The 13726-nt window shown below is 51.6% G+C and overlaps 1 protein-coding gene across 2 annotated transcripts in view; it reads left to right on the top strand.

Annotated features, from left to right (window-relative positions):
* Positions 1–4276: 4276 nt before the first annotated feature.
* Positions 4277–13726, top strand: part of LOC111153779 (GRAM domain containing 1B) — a 170858-nt gene continuing 161408 nt past the window's right edge. For both annotated transcript variants that reach the window (XM_022513017.1, XM_022513016.1), the window contains exon 1: positions 4277–4650. In XM_022513017.1, the coding sequence (XP_022368725.1) occupies positions 4277–4650 (374 nt within the window). The remainder of the gene's footprint in view (positions 4651–13726) is intronic.

Below are 13726 nucleotides of genomic sequence, written 5' to 3'. Positions count from 1 at the left end.
CCAGTTACCTGAGATGTTCAGAGAAAGCCAGGCTATCCATCCTGGGTCATTCATCCCAGTCCCTAACTGGATTTAGCCTCAGTAGATGCTTATCATCCAACCTGAATCCCCCACAGGGAGCTCTACACTCCCCTCTCTTGCTCAGCGGCAGAAGGAGAGCCAGAGAGTGAGGTCTGCCACCCTTCACTTTGTATTTGAAGATAGGTAATAACCCTGTGCGCAGCACCCTTCACACTTCTGTCAGATTTCTAGCTTCTCCCGCAGTAACAAGGTCCACTCCGTGGAGGCCTGCTGCTTGCTTCCCTTTCTGCGTGGGCGAGCCCTGGGCTTTGCTTGTTCTCATGTTGTGCAGGAGACAGACCCCACATCCCAAGCTGGAGGGCGAGGACTTTCTGGCGTGTGTGGCAGCTGTGTTGGAGGGGGCAGTCCTGCCTTGGCTCTTGGGAGTTGCCTGTCCTTGGCAACCCTGGGGCAGGTGGGATGGGCGGTCGTGGGGGACCTGCCCCTTGTAGCTCACACTCACTTGGATGTGCGCCCAGGAGAGATGTAGCTTCACGGTACATTCCCGTACCGTTCAGTCAGGCTCCCTCCCAAAGTCTGGCTGCAAACCAGACTGTAGTTAGTGGGTCTGCAGAAGTAATAGGTGCTGGGTGTCTTGTGTCTGCAGGAAAAAGGAGCCTGAACAGCTGAGCATAAACAACAGTTGCTTGGTAATATGAGCTCCTTTCATTTAAAGTCAGAGGCCTGGCTGCGGGTGGGGGAGGGGAGGCCAGGTTGTTCCAGCTTTCCACCTGTCTGGGAGGCCAGAGGTGAGGTCAGCTCCCCAGGGAACACAGGGTCTGCTGGGGCCAAATGTGGGACTGAGGTGGGGAGGGGGAGGCGGGGAGAGGAATGCAGGGACTGAGATTCTGAAGTACCCAGTGGAAACCCTAGTCCTGAACCCCTGCCACCAGCTGCTTTGGGAAATTGCTTTTTTTTTTTTTTTTTTTTTTAAAGATTTCCTGCTTCCATTTTCCCACTTGTAAAATGACTAATGGGATCGAATAGCTGCATATAGCTTCGTGATATCCCCAGCCGAGGTGAGGGCTGGTAGAATTCGGGTGCTTCCGGGGACCTGCTGTTTTCCTGAGCTGATACACCTGGTGAGATTCTGGGGGCCTCCAATGGGCCTCAGAAGACCTGGGTTCAAGTTCTGGTTTTGCCTTTCACTTTTTTTTTTTTTTTAAATCTATGACCTTGGATAAAGTTCTACCTCACCCTTGGGTCGCTGGGAAGATAAAATGTTATGTGTGAAAGTCCTTTACAAAAGTGTAAAGGTTACTATACAACAAAACCACGCAGGATACTAAAGAGAATCTAAGGGAGGAGAGACTTGGTTCTTCCCTCTACAGGCTTGTGGTCTCAATAGTAATGATGGCTCGCCGTCGAAGGGGCTTTCCTTTCTCAAAGCAGTCCCCCTTCATCATCTCACTCGATGGTGCCGTGGTAAAAAAAAAAAAAAAGAATAAATAAAAATAATAATAATAAAACAGAAACAGCTGCAGGAGGATGGGAGGGTGTATTTTGAACAGGGTTTAGTAGAAGGGGAGAAGGGACTGCCATGGAAGTAAGAAAGGATGGTGCTGGGGGCCTTGATGTCCTCTGGATATTTGCTTCTCAGCCAAGTGAAACCATTTCAGATTTCGTTTGGAGGAGGTTTTCCCTCAGGCCAGGTAAAATGTAAATGATCGTTCTCAACTACTGCAGTGCCCAAGGCGTAAATTAAATCTCCTAGGATTTTCGATTTTAGGTCCAGAATCCTATTGTGGGTGGGAAAAGCGGCTGCAGTTTGTCGGAAGAGGGAGCTTGGTGACTTTTATTCCTTTTATGACGCATCCTTTGAAATTCAGAGTGCTGGTGATCAACTTCAAGGGCCTGCTACCCTCCTGAATCTCTCTTTCCCCCACCCCAGTACCCATCAAGTGGGTTAGCCCTGTGTTGTGAATCCTCACGCTTCGTACTTCAGCAGGCCCCTCAAAAGGCAGGTTCCTTGCAATGGGAAGTTATCTGATCCCCTGCAAAGCCCTTGTCCTTGGAGGAAGTCCAAGGCAGTGAGCATCCTTGGGGGAAGTCCAAGGCAATGAGCAACTCTGGTGCCTTGACTTTACTCCGTATCCAGAAGTTTGGAGTTGCCTGTCCCAGGCCCTCCGCATTCCTGGGGCCGGAAGAACTGTTCTGCTCCTTGCCAGGCCTGACACCTGAAGGGGTTTCTCCTTTCTGTGTCATGTCTGGGAGTTAAAATAGAGTGATACCAAAACCACCTTTGAGCGAGCCAGTGGCCGGATGTGTAGAGTCAGAAATAAGACCAGCTGATGATTTGGGCAGTCATTTACAGGTGGGCCTGGCCTTGGCCTTTGGCCACACTATCTCTGTCCCAGTGCAAAACTGACTTCCCTCAGTTGCCTGGCCTCTTGGACATTGATACCTTGAGCTCCCCTCCATGGGTCATTCTGGGGCGTGATGGACCCATGGCCAGTTGTCATGCTTGATGTTTTGCTGACCTGTAGGGACAGATTTTCTTCCTGTGAGTTCTTGCAGCTTCGGGACACTGTGTCCTTCATCCTGGTAGGGAAGCTGGGGCATCAGCTCTTAACTTTGAATTGGACCCCTAGAGAGGGGCAGAGAAGAACAGGTGAGTTGGATTGTGGATTTAACGGTGCATTCTTCTGTGCTCCTCCTGGTCTGTTTGAAACCAGCTGTCCTTACTTTGTGGAGAAGCAAATAGTGGAGAGGCATTTGTGCTGGGCTGGAAGGGAGGAAAATGGAACGTTACAGCCTCTGCACTACAAGCTGGGCTGGTTTATGCTCAGTCCTGATAGCAGTTGCCTCACTGAAGTGGATCAGGTCTCCGGCCAGGCTCTTAGGGCTGTAGGTACGTGGGTCTAGGGAGGTAGTGGGTCAGCCTACCTTCAGACACTGCCAGGGCTGCTTCACTTTCTAGGTTCCACGACCTAGAAGATTTTTTTGGGACCCAGTCCATACCCCTTGCAGGTAGAAGCAGAATTGAATCGTCCCCCAGGAACGTAACTCCCAGGAAGGCTTTGCTGGATGCTTTGCCTTCTGGGGGCTCAACCCTCCAGTACCTTCATTTTGTGCTTTGGGATGGGGCTGTGGTATTGACCGGGTCGCTCAAGATGGAGAGGGATCAGTCCTTTTTCCTTACTGGTCCTGTGTGTCCTGTGTCTCTCGGGTCCTGTTGTCTGTCTTTCCTTGGTATGTCCTGTCCGCTGTCCTCAGCTGATTCCACAGGAGAACTGTTCTCTCTTCTCAACTTGTCATTTTGGAAGCAGCCTCCCGGAAGCTTGCTGTCATCCTCTGACTATGCCCAGCCTTTCTGCGCCCCTACCCGCACTCCCACATAATTTAAAGAAAGCACTTTTCTTAGAAAACATCCTGCTGAAAAGCCCCTAGTTTTCCCCCAACCCTGTCTTGGGTGGCCTCGGGGGATGAGAACTGAATTCCTGATTGCTCCGTTCTCCTTTCCCCCTCCCCTGCTGGCCCCGAAGAAAAAGCTGGGCATTAGACTAATGAGAGCTGCCTGGCCAATCGCTGCTTTGAGAAAGTTTGGTTTGTGATCCTGTTTCATTAGGCTGATTGGAGCAGCCTTTACTCGGAGGTAGAGTCCCTCCCCAAGGGATTTTGTCTACAGTTACCCTAGCTGTCGCTGCCTGTGCATGCCCTTTCTGGACAGAAATGACCTCCCCTCCCTTCCCTCTTAGTTTCCCCCTCCTCCTTTTCTTGTTTTCATCCAGTGTCTCGCTTCTTCTCTCTCTCTCTTTCTCTCCCCATCTCCCTCCTGCTCTCCGCCTGCCTACAGCGCCACGCCGGCTCCCCAGCCTGGTCGGCCGATCGCCAGCCGCTGAGAGTTTGCCGAGCCGCCCCCTGGGGCCCCGCGCCGCCGAGTCCCGCTAAGGCGAAGACGCAAGCAGGCCGGGGAGAGCGCGGAAGAAAAACAAGCGGGCGCGCCGCGGGAGCCCCAGGAGGGCGGCCGGGTGGCGGCGGGCGGCGGACGGGGCGGGCCGGCGCCGACAGCCTGGGGGAGCGCGCACCGGAAAGTTCGGCCCCGGCGGCGGCGCGCGCCTGCCTAGCGGCGCGCGGGGAGACGAACTTGCCCTCTCCGCGCGGCTCGAGCGGCGAGCGTTTCCCAACGAGAGCGGGCCGAGCGCGCCGCGGCCAGGGGTGGGGAGCGAGGCAGCTGGAGGAGGGCGCCGAGGGAGCACTGCCGCCACGGGCCCCCATGCCGGCGGCCAACATGCTGGAGAACCTGCAGCCGCCCGCCCTGCAGGTGCCCGAGCCCCAGGGCGCGCCCGAGGGCAGCCCGCTCTGGTCCAGCTCGTCTACCCCCACGCTCCGCCGCCGGCGCTTCAAGATGCGCCGCATGAAGAACGTGCAGGAGCAGAGCCTGGAGGCCGGGCTGAGCCGGGACCTGCCCGGCGTCCTGGCCCCGGGCAAGGAATTCCTGCAGCTGCCGTCCATCGAGATCACGCCCTCCAGCGACGAGGACACCCCCTGGTCCAACTGCTCCACACCCAGCGCTTCTCCGCGCCGAAAGCGCTTCCTCCTCCGCAAGTGGCTCAGGGTGAGGGAGCGAAAGGAGTGCAGTGAAAGCAGGTACGTCCCTGCGCCGCCCCCCTTTCTGCTTCCCCTTTCCCTCCCCGGGGGGGGGGGGGGCGTCCTGGCCGACACCTCGCGGAGGAAAGCGGGGAGGAGGGGCTGGCCAGAGTGGGCTTCGGGCACCGCTGCTCCCCGCTCGAGGGCCGGGAGTACTTCGGCTTGCACGCGTGTCGCCCCAAGCCGGGGCCTGGGGCCTGCGACTTCCTCCTGTGCCATACACCTGGGGGGGTGGGGGGGTTCCCGTCGCATTCCATCTCATTCCATCCTCATAGCAAAGTGAATGGTAAATCCATGGCAACTAATATCTATTGAGCCCTTATCACGTGCAGGTCACGACGGGGAGCACATTGTATCATGAAAACTCTGCCTTAGGTACTACTGTCATTACCATTTAAGACGTGGAGGTAACAGAAGGTGCGAGGTTAAGGGGCGCCTCCCCTTAGACTCCTATTGCTGAACTCCCATTTCAGTTTTTATGATGTATTTTGGCCACACCAGCTTGCCTGTCCCGGCCCACACGTGTAGCCGATGTGCTGGAGTTTTCATTTTCTGTTACAGAGAGTCTTCCGACCTGTAGAGCTGCTTCTGTGCTACTTTGGTTTGTGCCTGCTACTTTTTTGCCTGGGATAATGTGGCATCAGAGTAGTGGGAGAAGTTCGGTTTGTCCTGGGAGAAGTGGGAGAAGTTCGTGTAGAAAAACATAGGGCAGCTTGGTTGGACCTTGGCTAGGAGTGTGTTGGAGGCAAGCCCACGGCCTGGTTTGGGGGGGTAAGGGATCCTCACTGGCTCTTTGTAGCATGGACTCTGCCCATTTACTTCCAGACTCTAGGGTCCTGTCTCTAGGGTTGTCTCCTGTGGGGGAGCTGGAGGATTGGCCACCTTCCCCAGGACTCCTCCTCCCAGCCTGTTCAGTTTCACTCACTTCAATTCAGCAAGTATTTATTGAATGTTCTTCTGAACATGGTCTGGTACCAGCTGATGTCGATGGGATCCTGGAAGGAGAGATGGAAGGGAGAAAAGGGAATACTAGCTTTGAGAAGGAGAGTGGGCAGAGACTTGTATAAGTAATTAAGATTAAGACCTGTGAGTTTCACTCCTGTGGAGGAGGTAGAACCATTGGAAGACATAATGATTTCTGGAAGGGGGAGTCTCAAACTGTGGCAAACACAGATGGGTGGTAGAAAAACAGCAGGAAAAGTGTGAGGTCAGGGACATGAGATCAGGAAAGGAGAACAACATGGACAAAGGCAAAAAAAAGCAGGGTGGTGGCACCAGGCTGGCTCAGCTGGAAGAGTCTGCCACTCTTGATCTCTTCGGGTCATGGGATCGAGCACCATGTTGGGTGCAGAACTTGCAAAAAGTAAAATAATAGTAATAATAATAAAAAACATTAGAAGAAGAAAGAAGTAGGATGAGCCTTGTGTCTTTGAGGGACACTGAAGAATCAGTGGCGTTATGCCAAGCTTTCCAGGATCTCTTTTCTGGTGACTGAAAGTGGTTATCCTTGTAGAGCTTTTTGTGGATCTGAGGATAACAATTCTTTCTGTCTGGTATGTCATCATGCCGCCCTTTCAACAGAGTAGAGGGGAGGAGGCCAAGCTTGGAGGGAGCTAATCTTTTTTATATTTTTTCTTCTCCTCTTCCATTTTCTTCTTCTCCTTCTTTTTTTTTTAAGTAATCTATGCCCGGTGTGGGGCTTGAAGTCACAACCCCGCTCTACCAACCGAGCCAACCAGGAGCTAATCTTGAATGAAAATAGTTCATCACAGTTTGTCAGCTTTCCCCTCGGATGTGAGAGACCCTAATAGAGACCCCGTTTTGATTTTGGGATTTGCCACACCTCTTGAGGACACAATAAGGGGGAAAGAGGCTTGCATTGCTGGCCAGGGTGAGGATGGAAGTGGATTTGGTTGGAATTAAGGAAGGCTTTCTTGGTTTTAGAGTTGTCTAAGAGAGTTGTCTAAGGGTGCCGTGGAATCTTCAGTATTCCTAAAATCAGGAATTATTTTCACCTTTTAGGTGTAGATGAAGGCAGGTCTTTTAAGTAACGGCCTGCCGGATTAAAAGAACATGCGTGAATGTGTAGAATAAAGGCAAACTCTGGATTCGAACCCAAATCGGTCGGACTCAGATCTCTACTCTTAACCACTGTACACTGCCTCGTGTTGGCATCTCTCTGGATCTTGGTAAACACAAAACCCCATCATGTGTAGGTCTTAAAAATGGAAGGCTTCTTGGAGAGAAAAGAAGCAATCAAATGAGTAGAAACTTGTAGATAGATGCCCAGCAAGATTCCCGGAGAAAAGGAGCTGGCGTTTGAGGGCGGTAGAGCAGAAAGAATATTGGACTGGAAGCCAGAGGATTTCAGGGTTTTGTTTGTTTGTTTGTTTGTTTTAATTTTTTTATTTTTAAAGATTTTATCTATTTATTTGAGAGAGAGCATGAGTGGGGGAGGTAGTCTGGGAGAGGGAGAAGCAGGCTCTGCGCTGAGCGGGGAGCCTGATGCAGAGCCCAATCCCAGGACCCTGGGATCATGACCTGAACTGAAGGTAAACCTTTAACTAACTGAGCCACCCAGGCATCTTCGGGGGATTTCAGTTTAAATTCCAGTTCTGTGGGACCTCGGATACCCCACTTCATTCACCGCTCTGTGCGTCTCCCCTTCTCCATCCATGGAAGGGGAGACGCGTCTCTGGAGTCATACGCGTGAAAACGTTTTCCACATGTGAAAATGCCGCGTCACGGTGAAGGATTATTGTCTGTGAGTGTTTTGTGGATTATTCTGTGAGTGCTTGGATTTGCTTGAGGATATAAGCTTCCACACTCAAGTGTCCCGGAGCAGCACCTGGGACCCCTCATCTGTTCCAGGATTGGAAAATTGCTCTGCTCTGGCCTGGTTCAGCCAGGGGGGATTAGCATACCAGGCCCAGCGTGACATCCTCTTCCCATTCTCCCTCCAGAATCTACCTCTCCTTGGGCCAGAATAGCACCTTGCAGGCTGCCCTGAAGTCTGATGCAGCAGAAGGCAAGGGGCTGTGGGTTTTAACTGCACAAGTTAAACAGAGAAAGAGGAAGAGGATTGGGGGACCCCCCCCCCCCCCCCGCCTTTGTTCCCCTCTCCTTTAACCTTAGGAAGAAAGAAGTGGAGAAGATGATAAAGTCAGTGTGGTTTGGGGAGCCCAGGTCCTTGGGGTACAGTAGTGCAGTAACCCACGCCCAGTTTGGTCTGGTTCATCTTCGTTTCCTCAATGTCTAGCACTGCACTTGGGCTTTTATGGTGATCAATACATGTTTGTTGGCGAATAAATTAAAAAGAAGAGAAAGAAGGGTTCTTTTTTTTCTCTACTGTTCGGAAGGGAATGATCTTTATTCATAAGTTAGGGAGAATTTCCTGGAAGAGATGGGTTCAGAGCTGAGTTTTTTTTTTCCCCGTGACAGCTTTATTGAGATCTAATTTATATACCGTACCATTCCCTCATTTTTAAAGTCTACAGCTCAGTGGTTTTTAGCATATTCCCAATATGCACAACCCTCAGCACAGTCCATTTTAGAGCATTGTCTGACCCCAGAAGGAAACCCGTGCCCTTTATATATATCACCCTCAGTGTTCCTATCCCTCTTCTCCGGCCCGAGGCAGCCATGCATCTACTTACTGTGGAGAGCAGAGGGTTTGCTTTGCTTTGTTTTGTTTTAAAGGTTTATGTATTCATTTGAGAGAGAGAAAGAGCATGGGGTTGGGCAGAGGGAGACAGAGACAGAGAATCCCATGTAGACTTCCCACTGAGCACGGAGGAGCCCAAAGCAGGGCTCAATCCCAGGACACTGAGACCATGACCCGAGCCTAAATCAGGGGTCGGCCATTCAACCGACTGAGCCACCCAGGCACCCTGAGAGCAGGGTTTGGAACGGAGACCAGGTTCTTGGTGGTGGAACAGTTTGGGGGGATTGGCTTGAAGACGGGAATGGATGACCACGAGTCGCCTCAATGAGGGATGTGGAAAATAGGGAGGTGAACGGATGGGCTGATTTCTGATTTCTGTTGAAGAGTTGGAACTTCACTTTATCAGTCAACAAAGATGCACTGAGATTCCCCAAGACAGTGTGCTCTGTATATAGAGGGGACTCAGGTCACTGGGGAGCTGCTATAGGTTCTAGAACCTGGGAGAGACGTGCAGAGTGGTATTTGAGGCAGCTAATTCTCGAGCCTTCCACTGTTCTTCCTGTGGTTGGTCTGGGAATTGGTGTCTTAACCATCATTTAACGTAAGATGGCACTTTTCTTTTTCCTGCTGGCCATGTTGCCCTCTGAGTTCCCTAAAAAGCAGAGTCTGAAGTTGATGGGTCAAGCTTTTGGAATTAGTACCTGCACGTCTCCCTAAATTCCTTGGCCAAAACTGGTTATGGTGATTGTTCAGAACTCTCTGACCTGCCAGAATCTGGTGAAAAGTCAGAAATTGGACGGCACCACGTTTGGCGGGATGGCATCCTGTCCTCGTTCCTTGGAGGGAGAGCGGAAAGCTGACGGGCCCAGTGAGCAGATGTGGATGGCTCCCTGTAGGCTCTCTTTCCAGGGGACATAGCGCGTCTCTGCTTCTCTACCCTCCAGGAATCCCCGGGATTGTCGTTAATTGCACCACCATGACCCCCTGGCGGTTCTGTCCCCTCGTCTGTGTGATATCCTCAAGCTGCTTAGAGTCCTATCGGTTTGGAGTCTCGGGGTTTCTGCTCTGCGACCCACATCTGACCTCAGGCCTCTCACTGATTCTGCCCAGCCTGGTTGGGCCAGGCTCTCCAGCTGGGAGTGCCAGCGGGTTGGCAGGTTACAGTATCAGTGGTGCATTTGTCTTGATTCTTCAGCCTTTGGAGAGAGTCTCATTTCCGGATTCGGCTCCATTTCCAAGGGAGCAGGGTGAGCTGTGCCTCCAGACGCCCCGTGCATCACCTCTGTGCACACCCTGCCATGTATGAGAGGCACAGGGAGGCTGGGAGAGAGAAATGTCATGCTTTCTTTTTTTTTCCTTTTTTTTAAAGATTTTATTTATTAGAGAGAGAGAGAGAGAGCGCGCTCAGAAACAGAGTGGCAGAGGGAGAGGGGGAAGCAGACAGCCCATGAGCAAGGAGCCCGACGCGGGACTCGATTCCAGGACCTGGGGATTGTCGCCTGAGCCAAAGGCAGATGCTTAACGGCTTACCTACCGAGCCCCCGGGCGCCTGAGAAAACTGTCATTCTTTCTTAACACAAAACAACAAAAACAAATGCAGAGGAGACCTGTGATCTGTCCACAGATTAAGTAAGTAACTGGTGCTGGGTAAAGGTGAAACTAGAGAAAGCCTTTACTGGACCGGACCCCTAAATCCTCGAGGGCGGGGACAGCATCTCACTATGTGCCAAGTTTCTTGCCAAGTGCCTTTAATATACAATCCCAAGAAACACCCCCCGGCGGGTTTTACGGCTGAGAAACAGAAGTTCGAGATTAACTTGCTCCTGGTCCCACAGAAGCAAGAGGGAGATTTGAACCGTTGCAGAGCCTGAGCTCTCCACCGGGACACTGTACCATCGCTCCAGGCTCTGGAAATCGTTGCTCTCAAGCATGTTTGAGAAAGCATACACGTGGAGGGGAAGGGTGTGAGAGAAGGTAGGAATGAGGTCAGCAGGATGGGAAGGGCTCCGGGGAGCGAGCTGTAGGGCTTGGGGGCAAGCACTGCCGTAGGCAGGGGGGACCCATGCTGACGGCCTGGGCAGACTGCTCCGTGAGAAGCAGCCAGCCTTTGGCTGGAGATGTGGTTTCCAGATTCTAACAATTTGTGCAAACTGTGGAGGTTGAGATGGAGTCCCATGGGCTGATACGCACTGGCCAGGCTCCTCTGTGGGCGTTGGTATTTTAAGAGTTTCCATGGTGGTTATGCACTCAGGGGGCGCCCATTCCGTGTCAGGCAGGAGCCCGGTGTGATCCCGGGGCAGATTAGCAGGTGATGACTCTGCCCTGTGCGGTTAGTTTCTCCTGGGTCCGCTCCGTCCACCAGTTGCTAGGCTGGCCACTGATAATTGCTTCTAGGGTAACGCTATTTTCCATTAAGGCGTCTGAATGGCTAAGCTGCTGGTGGGGAATTTCCTGCCTGACCTCCGTGCACGAGCCACCGGGCCCTGGAGCCGGAGCAAGTGTTCAGACACCGAACCAAGCTGGCCTGAGAGCCCGGGGACGGTTGCTGGGTTGCGGTGTGTACAAGAGCTTTCTGCAGCCCGAGGGCTCTTTCTGGAGCTTTTCCCCTCTTGGGTTCTTGCCTCCGTAGCCCATATCAGTGTGGTGATGGGCCAGAGGGCTGTCGTGTCTGGTGTGAAGGAAGATACAGCTTTTACACATCTCCTGCGGGTGGGGAGGGAGGTCTGCCAACTCTTGTCCTGGGACGTCGGCCCCTGAGCCATCTTCCTGCTCTCCGGGGAGATGGCAAAGCTTCCATCCAGGATGCAAAACTGAAAATCAAATGTGGGTAGGACGGAGATGTTTGCAGCTGTGATAAAGAGATGTCAGGTGGTGGCTGGTTCCGGCACTCCCCCTCCCCCCTGCCCCCTGCAACTCTGAGCAGCCACGTGCCACCTTCTAAAAATAGTCCTGGTGTCAAATCTTCTCCTCTGTTTCCCAGACACTGTGTGTCTGGATTTTCAATTCAAATAGTTCAGAATCATCAGCCAGTGGTGGGCTGTGGCTCAGCTAAGATCAGTGGGTGGAGGAGGCGAGGAGTAAGGAAATCTGGGGTTCTCCCACTGGAGCCCCCCCATACGTCGTTTTGGGTCCGACGGTATGAAGCCCTTGGTTCTGCCTCCTTCATACACACTCGTGTTGAGATTCTGGTTGTTCAACTCTGATTTGTTGATGAGATAAAGAAATAAGGCCACAGGCACGTCTCAGTGGCAGATCTGGGTTATGGCCCAGAACTCAGGCCTCTGACCTCAAGTCTGGGCTGGTTTCTAACTGTCTGTTCTCCGGAGCTTCCTGGGGCTTTGTGAGGTCTCCCCGTGTCAGCACAATGCTGCTATCATGCCTCTTCCCCGCCTGCTGCCTCGTACCTACTTGGTCTGACCACAGAGGGTTTTAGTCTTGCTGCTTTTTGGTTGGCAAATTTAGTCAGGAAGTGAGGGGGCTGAGTGAGGGAAATTAAAAAAAAAAAAAAAATTAAAAAATAACCCAACCAACCCACTTGGTTTTTCCCCCTTCTTCCACAACTATGGAAAAAGAATTTGCCTTGGAGGCCCAGTGGGGGAGAGGAGGGTATGGTAACCCTTGCATGATTTGACTCAACAATTAGGAAAATAAAGAAAAACATAGTGGACCGTTGGTTTAGTGACATCTTTTTGAGGCTCGGCAAGGATCTTCCAGCTTCTTAACAGAAGTTTTTGTGTCCTAAAAACCAGTGGCTATTGTATGTGTAATAAAATAGCTAGTCACCGTAAAATTTGTAGGGGAAAGGAAGATAGAGCTCGTCATTTTGCGATGCCATTGGCAGTATCTTTGGTGTATTATCACCCACTATGTTTTCTCATTCAGGTTTCCTGTTTATTTCTTATTTATTTTAAAAATATTATTTACTCATTTATTTGACATACAGAGCACACACAAGCAGGGGGAGAGGGAGAAGCAGGCTTTCCCGATGGACTGGGAGCCCGACACGGGGCTCGATCCCAGGAACCCGAGACCGTGACATGACCCGAAGGCAGACGCCCAACCGACTGAGCCATCCATCATTCACGTTTCCTTTTTAAGTGATAGACATTTTGATTCATTGGCTCTTCTGTTACCTCGTCTCTGTCGAAGGTAGGGCAGGAGATCTGTCCCTAGGTTGAGGACAGGTGAGTCTGTGAAATAAAGGGGGACAAAAAAGAATTTCTGCGGCACTGTTTTTGGAGGAGCCATCAGGATGAGATGCTTCTCCAAAGTGGGGGGACAAGCCCGCTCATCAGAGATGCCACTTAGCCTCGTCCTTGTGGTTCCCATAACCAAGCTTAAGGGTTCAGGCCAGTCTGAATCCACAAAGCCATCTGTGTTGATCTGGCAAGTGTTTGCCTTTTGGCTGGGCCATTACACTCCGGAGCTCTTCCTGACCTTTTGCTTGCCTCTCAGGGTTGGATGGAATGGCAGTAATAAAGGTTACTCTGAACAGGGTGGAGCCTTTCCAGGGAACAGTTTGCCCTTAGCATGGGTGACAACATGTGTTTTCTCTATCTTTGTCTGTGATGAAACCACATCTTCCTGACGGATGAAGACCTCATAAAAAAATTTTAAAAAGACTTCAGAAAGAGGGTTGCACCACCTCTGTTGGTTACCTCTTTCTGTGTTTCAAGGCCCACTACCGAGCAAGTTCTTCCTCAGATCTGACTGAAATCCCCCCTGGTAAGGTTCAAACACATTTTCTCTTTGCGTCTTCAGTGAGGATGAGAGACGGGTCATTATCCTTTGAGAACATTCCTTCAGAGACTTCTTCTTACTAGTAACATATGCTTTGGTTTGCGGATCCTGAGGGAAGCCCTAGGTTTCTGCTAGTCATTACTTGGACCTCATGGGTGTCCTGGGGCCCTGCGGACTTACTGGGGGGATTGGTGGCCCACCTGTGTCGGAAGACCAGAGTAGAAAGTGGCCCACTGATTCGGAAAGTTCTGAGGGACCCTGAAAGAGTCCTTTTTCTCAAATGCCTTCTCCATGCTTGGGTTGCTTCTCTGTGAGTTGACATGCTTTTTGTTTGTAGTTACATTTGGCTGAAAAATCAAGGGAACTCAGGAGAGCTGATTTTCACAGTTGAAACATTTATCGGACACGTACTGGGCTGTGCTGGGTGCTTGTGCTACAGGGCTGGACATCAACAGTCCTTCCATTGAGGACCTTGTGGCCTGTGTGGAGAGCAACGTGAAAAAGATCATTTCAGGAGAATATGCACATCACACTACAGCATTAAAAAAAAAAAGGTCTGAGGAAAAACTCAGCTGGAAGGGAGAGGGAGGAGGGTCCTAGGACCTAAATGACACCATTACGTTGTCTTCCTTCTCTGTACTCAGCTGCCACCTGATAGTCCCGACATTCCAG

Source organism: Enhydra lutris, unplaced genomic scaffold (assembly GCF_002288905.1).
Source record: "Enhydra lutris kenyoni isolate GAN:26980312 unplaced genomic scaffold, ASM228890v2 scaffoldscaffold34, whole genome shotgun sequence".
NCBI classification, from domain to species: domain Eukaryota; kingdom Metazoa; phylum Chordata; class Mammalia; order Carnivora; family Mustelidae; genus Enhydra; species Enhydra lutris.
The sequence above is the reverse complement of the archived record's forward strand: the minus strand, read 5'-3'. Positions and strand labels throughout refer to the sequence as shown.